Below are 21,822 nucleotides of genomic sequence, written 5' to 3'. Positions count from 1 at the left end.
GTGAGGATTCAGCTCATGTGTGTGAAGGCGGGGGTGTCCAGCCCCTGATTTGCACACAAAACCCTCTCTGGGGGCTCCGTCCCCTGCATGGGCGCGTGGGCAGCCAATCCGCACTCAGGCACAAACGTGCGCGCATGCGCAGGGCGAAACAGTTGATGAGTCGATTTCGCTTGAGTGGTCCAATAGCGTTGCTGCTTGCCCTTGAAGTGGCCCTGCAACCAAGCCCACCGAAGTAACCAACTTCTCTCCCCGATAAGCGCACTGCACCAGCTGCTGAAGACCAATAGCTCTACTTGACCCCAATCGGCGAGAGGAAAACAATTGGGCGACTCTCGAGGAGCGAACCTCAAAAAGCGGTGGTAGGGTCTTATTCGAGCGCGAGCTCTTCAACCCAGCCAGTCGCGCCATCTCAATACCTGCTTTGCTCAATTTTGCAAAGCGCTGGACGTGCGACAAGGATTTCGCGCGCGTGGGAAGTGCCATTCCGCCGCGTCGTGTAACTCTGAACGGGAGGACGCTGGCGCACCACCATGCTGAACCAATGCATTAACAGGTGAGCACAACGTCCGGTTGGCTCTCGGGCTAAGGCGGTGGTTTGGCGCCAGAGACACACACACGCACACACACAAGACTGCCAACAAATAGGGTTCACGCGGTCTGCCTGCCCTCGCCCAGCTTCCGGCACCTGCCTCCTCCGCGCTCCGTCCCTACCCACACATCTGCAAAGACATCACACCAGCTAAGACGTTACATCCAGTAACCGCCTGCCTTCCGCGTACCCCCGGCCTAGCCCACACTTGTCAACCACCCTGCCCTGCTTTGTCCCCTTCGCAGCCACCGGTCGCCGTCGGCACGCCTCAGCCCTGCGGCATCCCCCGCCACCGCCGCCGCGTGCACACTTCTACCCCACACTCAACACGGTCAACCCATGATGTCACCAGCCGCCGCCATCCGGCGGCTATCCTTCCCTGCTCCCAGCCTTTCGCCCGCACACCGCGCGCCCAGCACCACCGTCGCCGCGCTGCCCGCCGCAGCCGTGGACGCAGCCAAACTGAACGGCCATATCCCTAAAGCCGCCAACGGGCATCTCAACGGCCACAACAACCACAACGGTCACAACAACCACAACGGCCACGCCTCCAACGGCCGCGGTGCGGGCCGGGAGCAGGCCGGCGCGGGGCTTCACGACTCCGTGCTGGTGCGGGACGCCTCCACGGTTCGTGTGCACGTGGTGGTGCCGCGCTGCGTGACGGTGCCCGGGGAGCGGCTGGTGCTGGTGGGCGACTGCGAGGCGCTTGGCAGGTGGGGCAAGGTCGTGGCAGGCGGGGCGGGATCCGACCTGCCAGAGCACGTCGCATGCAGGGTGTGTAGGTCCGTCCGGGCAGCGGCTGGCCATGGGTGCTGAGTTGTTGTATAGCCTGAAGCCGGGCGTGGTGGTGGGGTAGGCGGGATGCAGTGCTACCGGAACTCTCAATTCAGGGGCCATGAGCATTTTTCTTGTGTGTGCCAACTCAATCGCCCATCCACCCCCAGCTGCCCCGGCCCTGGCCACAATCCACGCCCACACCCAGCCCCCTTCGTGTGCCACCCCGCCCCGCCCTTCCAACCCCTGCCTGCCCCCGCCCCACCCCGCAGCTGGGAGGTGCAGCACGCGCTGCCGCTGTCCTGGTGCAGCGGCCACATGCACAGCGCCACCTTTGCGCTGCCCGCCGACTGGCAGACGCTGCACGCCAAGCTGGTGCTGGTGCAGGGGCAGGGCTTCGACACCGTATCCTGGGAGCCGGGCCACGACAGGTGCGTGCACGTGGCGCCGGCGGGGGCAGGGTCGGCGGGTGCATGGGGAAGGGGGGGCGAGCGCGGGCAGCGGCAGGGCGTGGCGCGGGGCGGCGGGCGCAGGGTGCGGGGTCAAGGGCGAAAAATGACTCAGCGGGGCTGATGAACGGTTACCGGGAATAGGATTGGCCGAGTACTGTTTTCCCAGGTGCAGACGAAATGAATGGGTGAATGGTGCGAATGGGTGAATGGGTGATGGTGTGCAGCTGTGCGCATACGTGGCAACGAGGCCTGTCACACCGGTCACCCGTTCCAATTCGTTTTGTCCCGCACCCCCGCAACAGGTCCATCATCCTGCAGCCGCCGCCGCTGCCAGGCGCGGCCGGCCAGGGCGCCGCCGGCGGCGGCCTGAACGGCAAGGCCGGCGCCGCTTCGGCCGGCGCGGCTAGCAGCAACGGCAACGGCCACGGCCACGGCAAGGCTGCTAATGCGTCGGGCCAGACGCGCGCCGGCGGCAGCAGCGTCACGCACGACTATGTGGTGGTGGCGCACTGGGGCCACACCGAGGCCACCACCGTGCTGGCCCGGGAGGTGCCCACAGAGGTGCTGGTGAGTGCGTGTGCGTGTGTGTGTGTGTGTGTGCGTGGGGGGGGAGGGTTGGGGTGAGAGGGAAAGGAGAGGGGTGCCAGCAGGTGAGGGCAGGGCCGGCTGGGGAGCGGGTCTTGGGTGGGTAGGATGGGGTTGAGCTTGGCATCCATGGTATCCTGCGCGGTGAGCTGAGGAGCGGCGGGATGGGTTGGAATGGCAGGCTGCGTGGGTTTGGGCCAGGACACGGCTGCGGCGACCGCCCGGGAGCACCATGGGGATACGAGGGGGTGCCACCCGATGCTCCGGCCGCGCGCTCAGGCATTCAGCGAGGTTTCATCGGTCCCTTCTCACAAACGTGCACGCACATGCAAACCTTGTATAAATACGCAGGCTCTGGAGCAGCAGCTGTCGCAGGCGCTGTCGGAGCTGCGCACGGCGCGCACTGCCGCCTCCAGCAGCCAGGAGAAACTGCAGCGCATGGCGCAGGTGCGTGGGCGTGTGGATGTGTGCACAGGCGTGTGGGCGTGTGCATGGGTACGTGCCTGTGTTCTGGACTGCTAGCAGAGGTGGCAAGGAGTTTGGCGGGTTGACAGGGTGAGGAGCTGGTGGGAGGGCGTTGCAGAGAAGGATTGGCGCGACGCATGCAAGGGGCGTACGCATGCAGTGCTAGGCAGCGGGAAGTCGGGGGGCCAAGGCAGGCGCACGCACGCAGGGCGCTATGCCGTGATGCTGCTGCAGCCTCCCCAGGTCGACCACTTCCTTAACTAGTCATGAGTGTAACATTGTAACCCCCTGGGCCTGGACTTCCCGCAGGACCTGGAGAAATCTGAGAAGGCCGCCCGCCACAGCGCCGAGCAGCTGACGGAGCTGCAGGTGCGCGATGGCTGCAGCAGCTGCGGCTGCGTCTCTCATTCTCAAGTGCCGGGGCGGTTGCGCAGCTGGTGCTGCAACAGGGCTGCTTGCACAGCTGTGTCTCAGTGGCCGGGGCTGGTGTACACTTGGAAGGGTTCGTCTGGCCTTGTCTGGAACGGTACCGCTGACTGTCACATTATTACACCATTCCACAACGCTTACACGCGCCACTGCACCATTTCTGACCACCTCCTGCTCCACAGACCAAGCACAGCGCAATGACGCATGAGCTGACGGAGGCCAAGCGTCAGGCCAAGGCCGCCGCCACCGAGGCGGCCGCCGCCGCCGCGGCCGCCGCCGCCGCCGCCAAGGCTTCCTCCATCAATGTCGCCGAGGTGGAGGCGCGCGTGTCCAGTCGCTACGAGAGCCGCATGGCCGAGCTCAAGCAGCAGCTGGAGGCGAGTGCGAGTGGCTGCGAGTGCGCCTGTGTGGGGGGCCGGTTTCGGCGTGGGCTTCGCTGAGGGGTTGGTCGGTTTCGGTGCGTACCTGCAGTGCGGTGCTATCGTTGTTGTCATGCTGCGAGCTTATTAGCAGCTACTTCCTGGGTAGCAAAGACTAAACGAACTTCTGTAAAGCGCCGCCTGCCTGCGCTGACGTCATTAGCCTTTGCGGTTGTTCTTGTCCGTGACTGTAAGTTGTGAACGCCCTGCGTGTCGCAGGGTGTCAAGAGCCAGTACAGCAGCGAGGTGTCGTCGCTGCAGGAGAAGCTGGACGCCTCGCTCAGCAAGGAGGCGGAGGCGCAGGAGATGGTCAAGACGCTGCGCGAGATCGTGCAGAAGGACGTGGCGCGCCTGCGGACCGAGCTGTCGCAGGTGGGTGCGCGGCTGGTGGCGATGGGGGTTTGGGAATTGGATTGGGGATGGGGATGGGAATGGGAATGGGAACAGAGCTTGGGAGTGGGGCCCTGCGAGTGAAGGTGGGACCGTGGGAGTGGGAGTGGCCAATGAAAGGATCGGGACTGGACTGCACGTGTGCCGCGGTGTCATTTGCACCCGTGCATTGCGACGTTAGTATCGTTCACACTGCCTCTGACGCTGCTCTTGTGCCCGCCTGCACACCCTTCTCGCCGCCTCGTTTCCTCGCAGCTGGTGAACGAGTACATTGCGGCGCGGCAGCAGCTGCAGGAGCAGGCGCAGCAGATCGAGGCCAGCGAGAAGCTGCGCATGCAGCAGGTGAGGGCGCGCCGTGTGCTCTGGTTCGCATTTTTAAACTGGTGTTTTATTAGGCATCAAAGTGAACCGCCGTGCATCGGTGACCTTTGCACAAAGGAAGATTGCATGTTGCAGCGTCCACGCGTGGTCACTCCTGTCATGCCACTAAATATCCCCGCTCGTGCCCCCTCTCGCCAACAGATCGACGGGCTGTCGTCAGAGATTAAGAACCTAATTACGAAGTACAACAACGCGCAGAACACGATCTCCGAGCAGCAGCGGCTGCTGGAGGAGCTGCAGGTGCGGCTTCGTTTTCGTTTCCGGCAGGAAATGGGGATGTGCCGGTGCAGCTAGCCATTCCCACAATCGCGCCACAACCGCGCCGACGTCCATGGCCTCACTCCCTCCCGGTCTTGCATCGACGGCTACACGTCCCTCCCTCCCGCCCTGCTAGCTAGACGTGCACCCATGCCTTGCACCCTCCCTGCAGGCGGCTCGCGGCGGCCCGCCCATGGTGCTGCCCCGCGGCGATGCCATTGCGGCCATGCAGCCGCCGCCCGGCCCCGACTCCCAGGCTGGCCGTGACTGGCGCTCCGACTGGGCTCGGCTGCGCAAGATGCAGGCCGCCGGTGGTGCTGGCGCCACCGCTGCCGCGCCGGTTACGGCCAACGCCACCAATGGGCGGTAAGCCCGCGTGCCAAGCCGTTTGGGTTTTGCAGCGTGTTAGTGGGTGCTGCGGAAAGGGCGGAGGCAACAGCGCCTACGTCGCGGAGGCGTAACGTTGGGCTTGACCTGCCCAGCAAATCTGCTGCTGCGCCTGCTTTAAGCGCATATAATCAAGTTTACTACGTATCAGTACGAAGTCTCTTTGCTTGCCGGGGGTGTGCGCGTTTTGTGGAGAACACGGCTGCAGACAGGGCTGGCGGGCCGGCTCGGCAGAAAGCGCCCAAACGTGAGGGCCGCGAGTGGCCATTCCATGGCAGGTGTTTCTGAGAATGTGGTATCGTAACAGGTGTACAGGTGACGAGGTTGACTTTTCCAGGTGGTTGGCGGTTGGGTGGTTGATGCAGCGGTACGCTGGTTCGCCCTGTTTTGGCTGCGGCAGTTGGTGGTTTCTGGTTGGGTGGGGCGGCAACGCCTCTTGAGAGCAGCAAGGCGGATGAAGAACGGAAGATTAACTTTTGAGCTTGGACAGAAGCAACGTGCAAGGGATGCATGCGGTGTGTTGCTGGTTGCGGTGCCAGTTGTGGTGCCAGTGCCAGGAAAGGGTGCTGACGGTTCTGTGCGAAGGCTTGGACAGTACCAAGTTTGGGCGTTGCGCGCGCTGCTTGGCGCGTGCGCAGAGATGAAATTACGGCAGCTGTCCGCAAGTTGCTAGGTGCTTGGATGCGGCAAGTCAACTCGTTGGGGTTGGAGTGAGGATCGTGACAGGGATGGGTGCGAGCCCGGTGCTGCGGAAGTTTGGACAGGACAAGCGTCTACGGAAGCGTTTGGGAGCCCACATGAGAGAGCCACCGGTGCAGGATTGTCGAGCAGCATCTTGAGTGGACGTGAGTGTGGGATCTCCGCGTGTATGAGTGGCATCAGTGTGTGTGTATGTGTCATGTGTGCGTTCTAACTTAGCACCCTGCACGCCAGCGCTATCCCGCATGCCTTCTGCTGCTGTCCGCTGCGTGCATTATTTTGACAGTGGTAATAAACTACGTCTGCAATTGCTCGCAATAACATACAACTCGCCGCGCGCTTGTTCGCCAAGCGCCTGCCGGAACAACAGAGATTAAATGTCTTGCGGGTTGGATGGGGTGTCTGCGGTTTTCGGCGTCGCATCTCAACAAACAATCAAGACTGAGGACGTGTGGGCCTAAAGTTTGCAAGGCGCACTAGCATGCTCCTCCCGCTGCGAATGGACGGTGGTATTTTTGGCGAGCCGTTGCGCACTAAGTTGGCACCGTCACGGCCCGATGTTGCAAATGAGGCCCAGTTGCAGGGGTACAGGCGCCGAGTGAGCCGAAACTATTTCTGCATCACTGCATGTTCGTCCAAGGACGCGGCAGTACCGTATTTGATGAAGCTGGATGAGGCTGGAGAGAAGATGGCCTGTGCCGGAGGTGTGTGAGTGCGACATGCAGCGGTTTGGGCAGGGGGGTGGCGTCGCGGTTGCATGCCCTCTGCGAAGCATGTGATGAGGGCGCGAGTGAGCTTGGTGTCGACATTCTGTTGGTAGCGAAGGCGTGTGTATGTGCAGTGACCTGCCCTCGACATGTGTGTTGTTATTCAAGGCGCTAACTTGGTGTCTAAGCATCAAAGGGCTGGGGCGGCCCTTGGGCTTTGAATGGTACAGTAAGGGCAGAACATGTAGGATAGCAGCCATTGCTTTGGGCCGCTTTCTGCGCGTCGGCAGCCCGCACGCGTGTGTAACTCCTAAATACCGAGTGGCAAGACAGCGAGGATTCAAGGGGAGGCCGAACCGAGATGATCTTGTCATGATAGCGTGTGTACCTCATCTGTAAGTCTCACACAGCCACCCTGCCCCTTACCCTGCTCCATCGCCCACTCAGCAGTTTCCTCGCTTCAAGCGCGTCCGGATGCATTTGTTGGATGTGCGATGAGACAAGGTTAAGGCAGGCTGGCGAATTCCCATTTGTTTGATGCAGGGATAGGATCGTAAGCAGGTTGCACCCACTTGACACAGAATCACAGCAGCAACTAAGGAAGGGAGTCAAAGAGGTCAGGAATCTCATGCGGTGTACGGCCTACGACCAGTTGCGTTTGGGTAGCGAGATCGATTTTACAGGCGGAATGCAGGCCGTCATGCAGAATGCGGACCCAGCCAGGTTAGCCGCGTTACTAGATTCCATTTGGGAGCACAGGAGCATAAGCACCCCCATTCGGGGACCAAACTAGCTGCATATATAAGTGTTGCAGGCGTTATAAGGGCCCCCCGGCCCGGGCCTAGGTTTCTACAAGGACAGGAATGCACGTCGTGCTCACCACCTTGTAACCACACACAACACAACAAGGAATCAGGGGAACAGGGCCTACAGGAGATAGAGGCTGCCCTGTCAGCACAGTAGATTCCTGGCGCGGAAGGGGCCGCCGAGGCCGCGAGGCACACCGTGTGGCACGCCCCCCTACACACTGACACCATCCCGGAGGCTGGTGGGGGGAGGCGTTGGGAGGTGTGCAAGTTGAGGGTGGGCCGGGAGGCACAGCGTATAACACGTCGCGGCAGCTGCACGGCGCGCTCAACGTCGTGGGGAGCGGGGCGGGACGAGGTAGCAGTGGCGAGGCCACGGAACGCTTGCGGGCCCTCAGTTCGCTAGATACTTCTTCCGCGGTCCAGGGGAACCTGCCGCGGCCCGCAACCAATACGAATAATAACTTGCTTTCTAATGGAATGTGCAGCGGCGCGGCTGCATGAGCGCGAGCGTTGTCCGGTCCATTGGTTGGTGAACGTTCAGAGTGAAGTGCCCAAAGCCGCCCCCGGCCGCCCCCAAAACAAACATTGTGGGCTGCTCTTATTGAAGCGCCTAACAAGTGTCTGTCCTGAAAATCCCGGCAAAATCATCCTACAACACCGCGAGCTCGCTTAGTCGCACAAGGCAACTGAATCTTAAGGATACGACTCGCGCTACGCTTCGCGACTAATTCTGGTCGTTTTGTGACGAGAACGCACGCCGCGAGTTGACAACATCCGCGCCCATCACCACCGTGCCTTAACTCCCTGGACCCTCTGGACAAGCATTTATGGCTGCGTCAATGAAATGGCAAGTTATGCAAGGGTCGCAGGGGGCCGGCGAGCTCAGCCCGCAGGCAGGGAGTGGCCCCAGAGGAGCCGGTGCCAGAGGGAGCTGCTGCGGCGCACCTGCGATCTAATGAGTGGAAAGCATCACTTAGAACTCACTTGGGGTGTTGAGGGCCCCGCCCGCGCCGAAAGGCCACGAATCGAAACCCTGGTTCTTCGCTTTCCACCAACATCTCCTTTCGTTCCGGGCGCGCCGCTCTTTCGCACAGGCACCTGCCCGGCCGGGCCCAAGTGCAGCAGCGTCAGCGGAGTGTCGTCTCTGCTGGCTGGCAGACAGGTGTGTCGGCTCGGCTGGGAGTTGCCGGAGCGGCATCCTGCACTCTTGGGCGACTCGCAAGTCTCTCTGCGCCATGCCTGCTTTAGGACAGCTATAATTATTTCGTGTAAAAGTTCGCACATTGTCACCTGCGGGAGGCTCCACGGGGTGCTGAGCTCTGTGGGTTCGTGCTTCGCTGGAGCATCGACCGACTCCATCTTGCGCCGACTCACAGCATCCTTGACGCCCTTCTAATGTCCTGCCTGCTACCTGCAGTCCGTGATGTGGTGCGCGCCTCTGCTTCGGGCGGCAGCGCGGCTGTCACGGCCGGATCTCTCAAGGTGTGCATCCGGCCTTTCGCCGGCTCCTGCTGTTACAGCGCGCAATCTCCCGCCCTGCTGCACCCGCTTGCCCTGATTCCGCCAACTATACCACGGCAACCTACTGACGCCCGTGCCGCCGTCGCGTGTCTCCTCAAATCACACATCAGGCCGCCGCGACCGCCCGTGGCGCGGCGCTGGTCGCGCGCTACGCCACCTCCACGCCCGCCACATCGACCACGCTGCCGCTGGACGGCCCCGCCCTGACCGTGCGCACACGTGTGGTGGTGCCGTACCACCCCACCAGCCACGGCCAGCAGCTGGTGCTGGTGGGCAGCTGCGAGGAGCTTGGCAACTGGGACCCCAAAAAGGGTGAGATGATGGGAGGTCCGTGTCTTTGTTAACAATTTGAGCGACCCGTGTGCGGAGTCAGTGACACCCAGCTGCACCCCACCATTACTGACCGCTGTGCTTGTGACGCAACGGCACGCACAGCCAGTCGCACGGTATTGCAAAATTTCATCCACTGTTAGTGCTACTTGATTTGGTACGAGCTCATGCAATACGGTGTTCTCGCTGAGATCCGGCACCGCCCGTGCGAGGCTTTCCACATAACCACGCGATGCTCGCGCTGTGCGCGCTGCTTCCCGGCCACACATACACGCAGGCGTCAAGTTCACCTGGTGCGAGGGCCACAGTCACGAGGTGGAGCTGGAGCTGCCGGTGCACACCAACGTGGCGTGCAAGCTGGTGGTGCTGGGAGAGAACGACAGCAGCTCCTGGGAGCCGGGTGAGCATCAGTGCTGCTTGTGGACACACCATCGCATACACACACACACCACACTCCCGCAACCCCCCCCACGCCCGATTTTGTTGGGTGTGCATTGAACGATCCCCCACGCACACGCGTGTGCGCGCGCACGGGCATCGCTTCGCCCAGGGCAACGCATTCGCCATGACAGATTCCCAGGCAGCTTGTGGCAAGGCCAACCCGCAGGATACGGCATCTCACGTACCGCCTTGCCGTTTGCCGCCGCGCCACCCGCCACCCGCGCGCAGAGGCCAACCGTGAGCTGCTGCTGGCGCCGGCCTCGCTGGCCAGCCGCGCCGCCGGCTACACCATGCTCATGCACTGGGGCTTCCCCGACTGCACCCAGGTGCGGGCAGGGGCCGCAGGGGTCGCTGGGCCGCTGGGCCGCTGGCCGCTGGCCGCTGGGGCGGGGAAGGCGGGGCAGCGGCAATGGGCAAAGAGGTTTACGGTTTCAAGGGACACACATGCACACCAAAGGCATCAAATGGGACACAATTCACCGACGCCGGTGCGCGCCGTGCGGTGTTTTGTGGTCCATCTCAATCTGCACATGCGCACCGCCCGCGCGTCTCCTCCGCACGTGGCCGCACTTGAGCACGCAGTTTGCTCTTTGAAGTTTGTAGTTCTTTCTCTTTCTCTCTCACGTCACCAGACGCTCGTGCAGGTGATGTCCAACTCGCTGCGCCGCGGCGGCGTGTCGCCGGGCGGCAGCGGCCGCGCCACTCCCGGCCTGAACGGCTCCAGCGGCTCGTCGGGCGTCATGGGCAACCCGCTCATTGCGGGCATGAAGAAGGCTCTGGAGGCGGCGAGCTCGCGCGGTAGGTTGCATTCAATAAAGCAAGTCGCGACAGGAAGTTTGCGAAAATGCTGGTCCCATGTGTGTACACACACTTGGACCTCCCGCCCTGCCAGTACGTGGGCGCATGTCCGCGCTGCACTGAAAGCAATGTTCACACCTTGACACCGCAACAACTGAACCCTTCCTGCTTTCCTAACGCAACGCAACACCCAGAGCGCTTCAGCTCCGTCATCTCGGGATCCGCCTCCTGGGAGGACGAGTTCGGAGTGGAGGAGGAGCCCGTGCTGACGCAGTGCCAGGTGCGGGCGACAACTGCTTCTTGCATGCATGCTTGCATCGCCGCTTGCACGCCGTGACCCGCCGCTCACAACATTTGAGCAACGGACATGCAGCCCCACGCACCCGAGCCGCGCGCACAGGGCCCGCACGCGCTGCAACCATCTTGCCCCTCCTCCACTGGTCGGTGTGCATTGTGGCTGATGTCTGCCGCTCCTACCCGCGCCGCCTGCACCCCTTCTTACCGCAGGTGACGGTGCTGATGCCCAAGAACGGCCCCAAGCTCAAGCCGGAGCAGAGCCTGGTGCTGGTGGGCTCCAGCGCGGCGCTGGGCCGCTGGGACCCCGCCAACGGGCTGCCTCTGGAGCGCGCCGGCGAGGACTCGCCCATGTGGACCAGCCAGGCGGAGCTGCCGCTGGGAGACAGCCTGCAGGCCAAGGTGGGGAGGCGCAGGGGAGGGCGCGAAAGGGTCCTGGACTGGGGAGGGTGGGTGGGCGGGCAGTCTGCACTGGTCTGCATGGTGGGCGGGCTGGTGGGCAGGATGTGGAAGTGGTAGTGTTGGGGGTAGGGGTGGAGGTATGGGCAAAGGTAGACAGAGGCAGAGGATTAGCGAGGTGGTGTGTGTGTGGAAGTCACAGGCAGGCATGTCCTGTGCACGGTTGGCGCGCATGCACCGCGGCGTGGCGTCCTCGAGCGGCACCGCGCGCCTGGCGAGATACCTGCGACTGACACTCCCAGACTTCCACTCCTCTGCTGCGTGGCGCGCGCGCGCAGGTGGTGGTGGTTGACGCCGTGAGCGGCAAGGCTGAGATCTGGGAGCCGTGCGAGAACCGCACCCTGGCGCGCTACCGCGGCTCCAAGCCGGTCATGGTGACCGCCTACTACGGCACCGCGCCCACCCACTCCCTGGAGGTGGACCGCCTCAGCGCCGCCGCCGCCGCGGGCAGCCCGCAGGTGCGTGCGCGGGTGCTTCTTGGCGTGTAGGAGCGCGCCCACAGAGTGCGCCGAAGTGCTGCCCCACCACCGCTGCGGCGGCGACCGTGTCTGTTCTGTACCAGGCCGGGCAGGGGCGTCCGCCACCGCGCATCCCTTGAACCGCAACTCCCACGCGCACCCACGCACACGCCCTCCCCTCCCGCCCATCCATCCCTGCGATGTCCACTCTCTGTTTGTATCCAAGTTGTATTCAATTTTGTTAGAATGTCGTGAGCTTTGGTCTTAAACGCTCACACCCCGGGAACGTCGCGCTCACACCCCGGGAACGTCCAACAGATGTGTTTTGTCGCCTTGTGTGCCGCAGGTGGTTCAGCTGCTGCGTCAGCAACTGGCCGCCACCTCCAGCCAGCTGGATGGGCTGCGGCGCGAGCGCGACGACGCGCGCAAGGCGGTGGCGGACAAGGAGCACGCGCTCAAGGGCCTGGACGGCAAGGTGGGCGTGCACGGCTGCTTTGGTGTATTCTCGTGCGTGCAGGCGTGCGTGCGTGCGGACGGGCGGGCGTGCGAGGATGTTGAGAAACGGCGACTGTGTAGCGGGGCTGGCTGCGTTTGTACGTGGAGGTTAAATGCCGCACACTCCGCGTACACCCTCTAAACGAATACATGTTTCTGTCTACCATCCCCAGGCCAACAGCGCCGCGCCCGGCCGCTTTGAGATGGTTCACCTGGCTGAGCAGCTGCAGACCACCCGCAAGCTGTACGAGGTCACCAAGAAGGAGGCGATGGAGCTGGGCGGCACTGTGGGCGTCACACGCCAGGTGAGAGCGGAAGGAGGAGGACGGCGTGGAGGAGGGAACACAGGAGACAGAGGAGGCTTGACTGGTACGAGGGCAGCAGCGGGGCTTGTAATTGCGCAGAGGCTTTGGCTGCACAGCTGTGTGTGTGCTGCTGGCTTTATCCTGTCAGCGCACCCACCAACAAACCCCGCCGCAACATCGCCGCGCCTCCCGTGCCTTCCTCGCCTGCCCACGCCCTCGGTGCAGCTGTGCGATGCCGCCAAGAAGGAGCTGTCGGGCCTGGCGAAGCAGCTGGTGGCGGCGCAGAAGGCGTACGAGGCGCTGGCGCCGCAGGTGGAGCGCATGGAGAAGCAGCTGGCCTCCACCAACCGCGCCTTTGACGCCACCAAGCCCGAGCTGGCGGCGCTGGAGGCGCAGCTGGAGCGCGCGCGGTAGGTGCCTGCAGTGGCGGTTGCGGTGGCGGAGGCGTTTATGCGTGGGCCACTGTGTCGGTGTGGTGAGGATGTAGAATATGCGGGCGGGTTGCGCTGCCGGGCCGGGCCGGAGCAGGTTGCACGTCCCGTGGCCCTCACTCCCTCAGGGTGCCCCTGCGGTACCAGCAGTGCCAACGACGCCTCAAACCCGCGTCCAAGCGCGTCCCTGTCTTGTTGTTTTACTTAACCCGCTCTGTCGCATCGTCCCCTGCCAATCGCAGCGGCCTGTTCGACCGCACGCTGTCCAAGATCGAGGCCGCCAAGTCGCTGGCGGCCGGCAGCAGCGCCACCGCCTCTGGCGACTACGACCTCAGCCGTCGCCGCGTGGACACCCGCGTGCGCGAGATGCAGTTGGCCAAGTAAATCGGCAACGGAAGCGACCAGCGGCTGCCGCGAGCACACAGGCGGCTCCTGGTGGATATTGCGGCCAGGCGCAACCGCGCCTGGCGCGCTTTGTACCATGTATGCCACAGGTGCCGCGCTGCGGCGCGGCGTGGCTGTGACGGTGACGAAAACCAGCTTCGACAACGACGGAGAATGACTCACGAGGACCCGCAGGGCTGCAACAGCACCGCCGCGGCTTGCCATCCCCCACACCCCCGTTTTTCAGCATGGCAGCCGCGGCCGGGGCGCGGCCGCAACACGAAAAGACAAGACGGCCGCCGCAGCTGCGTGCGACGCTGCGTTTTGCAGCGTTAGCGCGCTGACTGGTGAGCGGCGCGACACGACTGGTGACGAGATGACCAAGACGGTAAGGTACAATGTTCCATGAGACGAAGGACGGCACGGGATGCTTCGGGTAATTCCGAGATCCTGCAGCCTGCGACATGGTTTCCTCGCCCGGCCGGTGACGCCCTTGCGGCCGGAGCGGCAGGAATCCCTACAGGCGGGCATAAGGACAGCGCTGGACTGTCACTGAGACTGGAGCTTCGCGTGTGATGATGTGTGTGCGGGGCGAGACGAGTCAAAAGCAGGGTGTGCGTTGTTGTTTTTTAGACGGCAGGAAGCGCCTATCCCGGCGCGCGTGCGGTTGCTAGTACGTTTGAACACTCTTTTGAGCATGGCAGGTGTGCGTGTCAACATGTTCTGTGCATTTAAATTGTTTCTTCCTAAAGCATGGGGCACGGAGGGATTTGTCGCGCCCTCAGCGCGCCCTGGCGCAAGTCTGTCCGCATCGAAGACATCTGCCCCAGGAAGCAGGAGTCTGCACCACTAGGGCTTTAAGGTTTCTACCTCCACGAACCAACAACTTTGCGTGTGACGGTGTGCCATCCCGATCTGGATCTACAACAAGTCCGAGGGCCTCCAAGCATCTGGATCAACCTATGTCGACGCCTTGCGGCTTGACCAACTCCTAAACATTGTGCAAGCGCATGACTTGCGAAATGCGTTCGTGCGACGCCCCGCCTTCTCGTGGCGGTCTGGCGGTGTGAGGAGGGCAACTCCCCGAGGTGCATGGAAGGCTTTGTGCAGGAGTGCGTGGAAATGGTGCAGGAGTGCATTTTGTCTTGTTAAGCGGGCACATGATTAGAAGCAAGTGTTCGAGCCCGCAGTGTATGAAAACATGTATCATAGGCACGAGGGCGGCGGAAGAGGTGCGTGCCGCCACGCGATGCCATGAAGAGTTGTTGCTCGGAAGGAAGATGTATGAGGGTTCAGCGCGCACCCTGCGCGGCCCTGACACACACACGCATCAGTAGTTGCATGGCGATGCCGTTGGGATGAGGTGGTGGCATGGATGGTCGTACAATCGTGACAGCCAACGTCTGGCGGAGGGGCGGAGGTGAAACGCGGGCGGTGAGTGTGCCCAAAAGAGTATGAAAGGAAGGCGGAGCAAGAGCCCAGGCCGCGAGACGAAGAGTTTGCCACACATCACCAGAACATGATTGAAGCCGGCATGAAAGATGTTGACATACCCGGGCCACGGTTGCAGCCTCAACACTGGGAGGCTTGGTCAGATGCCATAAGACGCGCAAGACTTGTAACACTTGATCTTGTCGCTTTGTGAAGATGGTACTGCAAGCAGCATTGCAGCGCGGCCGTCGTTGTGACACAGGAGTACAAGACCACGCAGCACGGCGGCAGGACCGGGTTGTGCGACGTCGCTACGTCGGGGCGCGCCGGGACCAACAGTGGCACTGGGCCCCCTAGCGGTGCAGGGCATGGCACCGGCGGCGGCGCACCGTTAGTCCGAAAATGCTTGGAAGAGGGTAGCACCCCGGCAATAGCAGCGCTGGGCCCAGTGACGGTTGTGGCTGCGGCGTTGTGCCCTGGAGGTGGCAAGCTTACCCGGTTGCCCGGATTGGCGGCATTAGGCGATGTCAGTTTCAGCCGGACAGCCAGGAGACGTGGGATACGGTATGCGGCTTCAGCGAGGTGCCGCTCAAGAAAGCGGCGCTCGCGTGCAATGCCTCAGGCAGAAGGTTTCGTGTCCCGGACATAGCAGGGGCTTAGATGGTATAGGCACTGCCCGTCATGTGTTTAGCCGCGTCCCGCTGTCTAGTCCAAGCGGAAAATGGGGTATGCGGCCAAGACGCCCCGGGAGAAGCCGTCTCAGCCCCTGAACCCACGATTGAAGGAGTGCAGACGGCATGACGCCATGATGAGAACTGCTTTCGTTGCCGCTGCTGTGGCTGTAAGCGCGCTACTGTCCAGTCCAGCGTGTAGCGGTACAGCATACGCCGGCACAGGCATACCCCGGTACTAACAAGGAGGTGGCTGCCTGAGGGACGCAGGAAAAGGGCTGAGCCCTCCCCTCCCGGGTCGTTATCAACCCAGCCACCTTGACGCGGGCGCCTACTAAGCACACGCCTCTATGTTGGGGGCCTTTGGCATCCCCGCAAATCCGGACGTGGCCGGTTGGGTGGGGTGCACAGTCCGTGCTAACCCGCAGCTAACAAACTAGTCACGTCACTCGCCGCCAATCGACACGTGCACCCTCAGCCCCACGCCCTGCTAGCGCCGTTCAGGCTTTCAGCCCGGCCCCGCGAAAGTCAGTTGTCCATGGACGTGCGAAGGCACTTCTCGCTCCGCCCGGTACTAAAAAGCTCTGCAAACGCGCTATAGCCCACCCTGATGAGGACAGTTGAAGTCTCGTCATTACTCATGTAAGTGACGCGAGTTGATGATGGCACGGCACGTTACAGTGGGGAATCACTGGTCTCATGCTCGGCATTGTACCAAGCGCACCGCGCAACCACACAAAAGCACTCCGAAGCATGTTCACCAACCTTCGCACACTCCTGCGTGCAGGTCCGGAGCAGCGGCACGACCCAGATGGGACGCGGCTGTGCTGCCAAGACACGCAATCATCTCCGAAGTCCCTCGCGCTTCCCGTCTCTCTGCCACACCCCACCCTTACGACGCTTTAACCATCGTCCGGACGCTAGGAAATACGACTAGGAGAGGACCGCACTGCGGGACCCCGTACACACACGGCAATTATCGGCTACTACCAATGCGCACCTCCAACAAGACCAAACCGAAAGATTATACGGGGATCATACCAACTGGATCTGAGCAAAGCCTTCCAGAAACAAAGTTGTCCTGAACGAAAAGAAATTGAGAGGTTGCTCCCGCGTTGCTGCGTACCGGTTGCGTACCGGGGAACGCAGGGACGGGGCTACAACTGCTGGCACGGGGATTCAGAGCAGTGGACCTGTTGTCGTGTTGACCGATGTTTCTCCAAACTCGCCCGCCACACACCGGACCTACTACTACCGACGGCTCCCGAAAAACGGCACATGCACCAGACACACGGCGCAAGAACGGCGGCTCACACACGGTTATATGCGCACCGCGCCTTTTCCCGCCTCATTCACGGCCCGCTGTGCGATTTACGCAATGCCGAAGAAGGAGAAGATCAGGCCCTGGCCGTGGGCGCAGTTGTAGAAGAAGGGCGCGAACACCAGCGACTCCACGGCCATGAGCTTGATCAGGATGTTGAGCGAGGGGCCGCTGGTGTCCTTGAGCGGGTCGCCCACGGTGTCGCCGATCACGGCGGCCTTGTGGCAGTCACTGCCCTTGCCGCCCAGCTCGCGCGCGTGCTCGGTGGCGCCGGCCTCGATGTACTTCTTTGCGTTGTCCCAGGCGCCGCCGGTGTTGGACATGGAAACGGCCAGCTGCACACCCGACACCAGAGAGCCCGCCAGCACGCCGGCCAGGCACTGCGTGCCGAACAGAGCGCCCACCACCACGGGGGTGAAGATGACCAGCGCGCCGGGCGCAATCATCTCGCTGATGGCGGCCTGGGTGGAGATGGCCACGCAGCGCTTGTAGTCGGGGCGGGCGGTGCCCTCCATCAGGCCGGCGATGGTGTTGAACTGGCGGCGCACCTCGTGCACCATGGCCAGGGCGGCCTTGCCCACGGACTTCATGGTCATGGCGGAGAACCAGTAGGGCAGCATGGCGCCCAGCAGCAGGCCGGCAAACACGCGGGGGTCCAGGATGGAGGAGTGGATCATGTCGATCTTGGCGCGGGTCACGTAGGCGCCGAACAGAGCCAGGGACACCAGAGCGGCGGAGCCGATGGCGAAGCCCTTGCCGATGGCGGCAGTGGTGTTGCCGGCGGCGTCCAGGGCGTCGGTGCGCTCGCGGATGTCCTCGCCCATGCCCGCCATCTCGGCAATGCCGCCGGCGTTGTCGGAGATGGGGCCGTAGGCGTCAATGGCCAGGCCTGTGCGAGGGAAAGACACGCAAGAGGATGTATGGTAGTCAGCAAACGATATCATTCCAACTCCGTCGTCGCTGCCTTGCCGCGATCCCTCCGCGACCCCTCCGCGACGCCCGACTGCAGCCCCCGGTCCCCTCTCAAAGCCCAGATTCCCAGAAGACCAGCCGGGCCAGAGAGCTGCTCACCGGTGGCCAGGGTGGACAGCATGCCCAGGGCGCAGCAGGCAATGCCGAACATGCCGGCCAGGGAGGTGCCCACGTAGATGGCCACGCCGATCACGATGGTGGGGATGATGCACGACTTGTAGCCCAGAGCCAGGCCGAAGATGATGTCGGTGGCGGCGCCGGTGCGGCAGGCGTCGGCAACGTCCTGTGGGTGAGCAGCATGGTGGTGGCCCGTTCAGGTGTTGGATGGTGGCAGGCGGCCCCTTTCACTACCATTAAATGAATCCCCACACGTCTCCCAACCCAGTTTAGGACAGGAGAGGCCGAGGCGTGCTCGCGCGCTGACCTGCACGGGCTTGTAACGGTTGGAGGTGAAGTACTCGGTCTGCAGGCCCACCAGCAGGCCGCCCCACAGGCCGGTGCTGATGCACACGAACATGTACCAGCTCTTGACGACCTGTTGGGATGGGTCGGATTGCGCATTGCACACCAGTCAGTCGCGGGACCGCCTTCACTGTTTGTCTGTTTCCCTGCGCCCCAACCCGCCGCCCACAATGCGATACGTTATCAAACTCCTTCCTACCTTCTCATCGAAGGGCTTGTCGGGGCTGGACGAGGGCACCGACAGGGTGAACTCGGGCGGCAGCGACCACAGCGCCACGCCCAGAGCCACGGGGGTCATGAGCAGGGTGGAGATGATGAGCTGCATCTTGAGCGTGTGCTCGATCTCGGCAATCACCTTGGCGGGCTTCAGGTCGGTGGCCAGGAAGGTGGTGATCAGGCACACAAAGATGCCTGTCGTGATGCGGGCGAGGGTGTGGTTAGCAACGACAGCGATAGTGGGGCGGGTTGAGACTGTGGGTTGCGATGCCGCCGAGACCTGTCCCAGCCTCTGCCTTGCGGCGCTGCGCCACTGACCTCCGAGCTTCAACCAGCCTGCACCTTCCTTTTCCATCTCTTAGCACTGCCACTCCCCCCTGCTGCGGCAATATCCCCCAGCTGTGGCGACCGCGACGGTTTGTCTCCTGACATAGAGGTGTTCCTTTGCTGCGCATCTCCCTAACCGTTAGCCATACCCAGCTGCCCTCGTCGCCCTCCGAAGTCCAAGCATTGCAAGCCTCCCTGGTAGCAGCGCATACCCCAGCCTTTCCCCGCCCTCACACTCCGTGCCCATGCCCTCGCCGCCGCCTCCTTCCCAAGAACTCACCGGTGGCGGAGATGAGCAGGGGGAACATCATGCCGGCGTAGTCGTGCTCCTTGCCCAGGCTGGACACGGCGGAGATGACCAGCGCGGCGCAGGTGGACTCAGCGAAGCTGCCGAACAGGTCAGCGCCCATGCCGGCAATGTCACCGACGTTGTCACCCACGTTGTCTGCGCACATAGGGCCACATGGACGAGAGGACGGTTGGTGGACGGTGGCACGGCACGAGTCACGAGGACTGCTGGCGGCAGCGCCGGACCCGGGCGCCCTTACAGCCACGCTCGCCCGCAGAAATAGCAGCAGATGCGTGCGACTCTTCCTCCCCGCAACCACCATGCAGCCGCACTTCGGGGGACGGTTCAAGTAACCACCACCGCCTCGCACAACTCACCGGCAATGACGGCGGGGTTGCGGGGGTCGTCCTCGGGAATGTCCTTCTCCACCTTGCCCACCAGGTCGGCGCCCACGTCGGCGGCCTTGGTGTAGATGCCGCCACCCACGCGGCCGAACAGAGCAATGGACGAGCCGCCCAGGCCGTAGCCAGTGATGGCCTCGAACAGGCCCTTCCAGTCGTCGCCGAAGAACTGCAGGCGAGGAGCGGGTGTGGGGGAAGCGAGACGGTCGGTGAGGGCGGTGGGAGCGTTTGGCTTGGGTGGGCCGTATGGGCAGGGCACGGGCGAGTAGGGCACAGGCAGCGTTCCAACGTAAGCCATGCTGCCGTCCATCTACACAAGGGGAAGCTGCGCACAAGTGTGACGGCTGGCAAAACACGGCCAGAATGGCGCACCCGCGTGCAAGGCAATCCTCCAGGTACCGCATAAACGCACGCACCTTGGAGAAAATGGTGATGGCCAGGAACAGGTTCAGCAGGCCGAAGCCCGACAGCAGGAAGCCCATCACGGCGCCCGAGCGGAAAGCTGAGGCGCGGGAGTACGAGCGCCGGCAAGGCAGGCAGGTTAGTCTCGGGCTGCTGGGCGCCATAATTTTACAACATTAGTGCAGCACTTGCGGAGTGCGGGCGCTGCATTCCGGGCACCGGCCTTGGCTGTGGCGCTACGGCGCGTCAACACGGCGTCGGAAGGGCACGCATGTGCAGATGGATGCAAACGCGGATAGCGCTGGCATGTGCATGCGTGCCGGGTCTCGCGGATTTAACCAAATCGGTTACCACTCACCGCACATGAAGGCAGGGGCAATGCCCTTGCGCGCCTCGACGGCGGTGCGGGCGTTGGCGAAGGTGGCGATCTGCATACCCAGGTAGCCGGACAGAATGGAGGTGGCACCGCCCAGAGCGAAGGCGATGGTCGAGAAGACGCCGTTGCGCAGCTCATCAGCAGACGTGCGGCCCTCCTCGGGAGTCACAATGCTCAGCAGAGAGCAGATGACGACGGACATGATGACCTACGCGTGCATGATGGGGCCCCGGCAGCAGCGGTTGTGTCGTAGGAAGCGGAGCGGTCGGAGGAGGCGGCGGTCCTGCAAATGCGCGCGCTGCCAAAAGCGAGCAGCGCTCCTTTTGCATGGAGTCGCATACGTTTGAGGGCAGGCGTACTTGACATCCAGCGCGCTGACACAGCGAAAGCGACGCGCGCGCATCCAACGCACCATGAAGATACCGAGGTAATAGTACTCAGTTGCCAGGAAAGAGGAGGCGCCCTCGGAAATGGATTTCTGGATATCAGCAGCCTTGGCGACAATCTGCGACGTGGCAAACGACCAAAGTGTCAAAGTCTCGGAGATCCGCATCGTCGAGCCGCTGCAGAAAGCCAAGAGATCCCTCGAATTCCGTCGCTTCATATCGGCACATGGGGGCACTCTTACCTCCTCCTCGCCACCGCGCTGCTCCTCCTCAAGCAGGTACTCGCGCCCATTCTGGGACGAAAGTACGCGACCACCGGTCATCTGGATGGCAGCGACACGCTTCCATAGGAAGACCGCGAACAGAATAGCGACAACGGCCGAGGCCGGGATGAAGGCCGCGATAAGAGCGTCCGGAGCGGCCATTTTGGCCTTCCGACACTCAAGCAGAACAACCAAACTCTGCTTTAAGGGACGGGGTTAGCCCGCTTTACTTTTATGTATATACCTAGCTCGCTCAGAGCTGCCAGGACCAATGAGTGCAAACGCCGCCGGTGCGGGTATTGTTCCGCACGAGTTCTCCCATGCATGCGGCGTGCAGGTCCCAATCTGCAGCGCTTTTTCAGTCAGCACTGGCAGGCGTTATGTGGGCGCAACAGTTGATGACTGCTACTGTACTATCAACCCGGCATGCAGCCTGCACCGTGTGGCCTGCAAAAGTGAGCGATGAGCGAGAAATGACACACTCGCGACAGCAGATCGCGGCGGCGAAGAAGGACCAGATAATATATGGCAACGAAGAAGGACAGATATAAGCACGCAAATCCAGCTGTAGGCTGCGTGAAGCCGTTCCTGGTGATGACTGGGGTGTTGCGAGGTTGCCACGCCACACGTGTGGGCGACCCGCCCGAGTCACTGCCCCCATGGGACGCCTCTGCTCCGGCTGCAACCCTCTGGAGATTTCGCGAGGTTGTGGGCCATCGCGCTTAGACTGCGCCACTCTGATAGCGACAGGCCGGGCTGGAATGAGTTGAGAGGGGTCCGTCCTAAAACAGCGATGGAGCTCGGTGGGATGCCAGAGGCAAGGCCAGGAACAACCCTTTGGCGCATTGGGGAGATGCCCATTCCAGTAGACGCTTGCTGCTCTGTAAGCGCTGCAAGCGCGTGCACACGGTGGGTCTGTTTGCTCCACCCTTTCGTGTGGAAGTGTTGGAGGAAGGGTGGTGCGGTCCTACCCAACGGTAGTCATCATTGTCGTCGGCAGCGCGGTGCCAATGGATCAGATATATGCCAACAGGCATGCAAGCTG

General features: G+C 62.7%; 3 protein-coding genes across 3 annotated transcripts; 2 read left to right on the top strand and 1 right to left on the bottom strand.

The window, feature by feature from the left end:
• The first annotated feature begins 162 nt into the window (after positions 1–162).
• CHLRE_09g394510v5 (uncharacterized protein) lies at positions 163–6,946 on the top strand. The gene is made up of 11 exons (XM_043065718.1): positions 163–553; positions 835–1,302; positions 1,636–1,794; positions 2,118–2,382; positions 2,752–2,847; positions 3,175–3,234; positions 3,477–3,671; positions 3,933–4,085; positions 4,359–4,445; positions 4,626–4,724; positions 4,915–6,946. Exons 1-11 carry the CDS (start codon positions 531–533, stop codon positions 5,110–5,112), a joined length of 1,803 nt encoding a protein of 600 aa, XP_042921229.1. The 5' UTR covers positions 163–530; the 3' UTR covers positions 5,113–6,946.
• A 982-nt stretch (positions 6,947–7,928) lies between these two features.
• On the top strand, positions 7,929–14,894 carry CHLRE_09g394473v5 (uncharacterized protein). The gene is made up of 14 exons (XM_001694713.2): positions 7,929–8,191; positions 8,439–8,506; positions 8,762–8,826; positions 8,976–9,177; positions 9,473–9,595; positions 9,865–9,962; positions 10,281–10,434; positions 10,629–10,714; positions 10,942–11,130; positions 11,466–11,645; positions 11,992–12,120; positions 12,314–12,445; positions 12,671–12,855; positions 13,119–14,894. Exons 1-14 carry the CDS (start codon positions 8,172–8,174, stop codon positions 13,258–13,260), a joined length of 1,773 nt encoding a protein of 590 aa, XP_001694765.1. The 5' UTR covers positions 7,929–8,171; the 3' UTR covers positions 13,261–14,894.
• Positions 14,895–15,350: 456 nt separating this feature from the next.
• CHLRE_09g394436v5 (uncharacterized protein) lies at positions 15,351–21,036 on the bottom strand. Its single transcript, XM_043065717.1, has 10 exons — positions 20,757–21,036; positions 20,541–20,633; positions 20,111–20,336; positions 19,767–19,852; positions 19,327–19,519; positions 18,941–19,105; positions 18,317–18,528; positions 18,080–18,190; positions 17,755–17,938; positions 15,351–17,572 (listed from the first exon to the last, which is right to left on the bottom strand). Exons 1-10 carry the CDS (start codon positions 20,937–20,939, stop codon positions 16,734–16,736), a joined length of 2,292 nt encoding a protein of 763 aa, XP_042921228.1. The 5' UTR covers positions 20,940–21,036; the 3' UTR covers positions 15,351–16,733.
• Between the last annotated feature and the right edge of the window lie 786 nt (positions 21,037–21,822).

The sequence above is a fragment of the Chlamydomonas reinhardtii genome, chromosome 9 (genome assembly GCF_000002595.2).
Source record: "Chlamydomonas reinhardtii strain CC-503 cw92 mt+ chromosome 9, whole genome shotgun sequence".
Classification (NCBI taxonomy): domain Eukaryota; kingdom Viridiplantae; phylum Chlorophyta; class Chlorophyceae; order Chlamydomonadales; family Chlamydomonadaceae; genus Chlamydomonas; species Chlamydomonas reinhardtii.
Note: the sequence above shows the minus strand (reverse complement) of the source record. Positions and strands in the feature narration are given on the sequence as shown.

Excerpts from the sequence above, each read along its gene's own strand:
- CHLRE_09g394510v5 (XM_043065718.1), top strand. The coding sequence starts at position 531 with ATGCTGAACCAATGCATTAACAG. Across the intron at positions 2,383-2,751 it reads AGGTGCCCACAGAGGTGCTG|GCTCTGGAGCAGCAGCTGTC; the intron begins GTGAGTGCGTGT and ends ATAAATACGCAG. Across the intron at positions 3,672-3,932 it reads AGCTCAAGCAGCAGCTGGAG|GGTGTCAAGAGCCAGTACAG; the intron begins GCGAGTGCGAGT and ends TGCGTGTCGCAG.
- CHLRE_09g394436v5 (XM_043065717.1), bottom strand. The coding sequence starts at position 20,939 with ATGGCCGCTCCGGACGCTCTTATCGCGGCCTTCATCCCGGCCTCGGCC. Across the intron at positions 20,337-20,540 it reads ATTACCTCGGTATCTTCATG|GTCATCATGTCCGTCGTCAT; the intron begins GTGCGTTGGATG and ends ATGCACGCGTAG. Across the intron at positions 17,573-17,754 it reads GCTGTCCACCCTGGCCACCG|GCCTGGCCATTGACGCCTAC; the intron begins GTGAGCAGCTCT and ends TCCCTCGCACAG.
- CHLRE_09g394473v5 (XM_001694713.2), top strand. The coding sequence starts at position 8,172 with ATGGCTGCGTCAATGAAATG. Across the intron at positions 9,178-9,472 it reads CAACTGGGACCCCAAAAAGG|GCGTCAAGTTCACCTGGTGC; the intron begins GTGAGATGATGG and ends ACATACACGCAG. Across the intron at positions 12,121-12,313 it reads TCAAGGGCCTGGACGGCAAG|GCCAACAGCGCCGCGCCCGG; the intron begins GTGGGCGTGCAC and ends TACCATCCCCAG.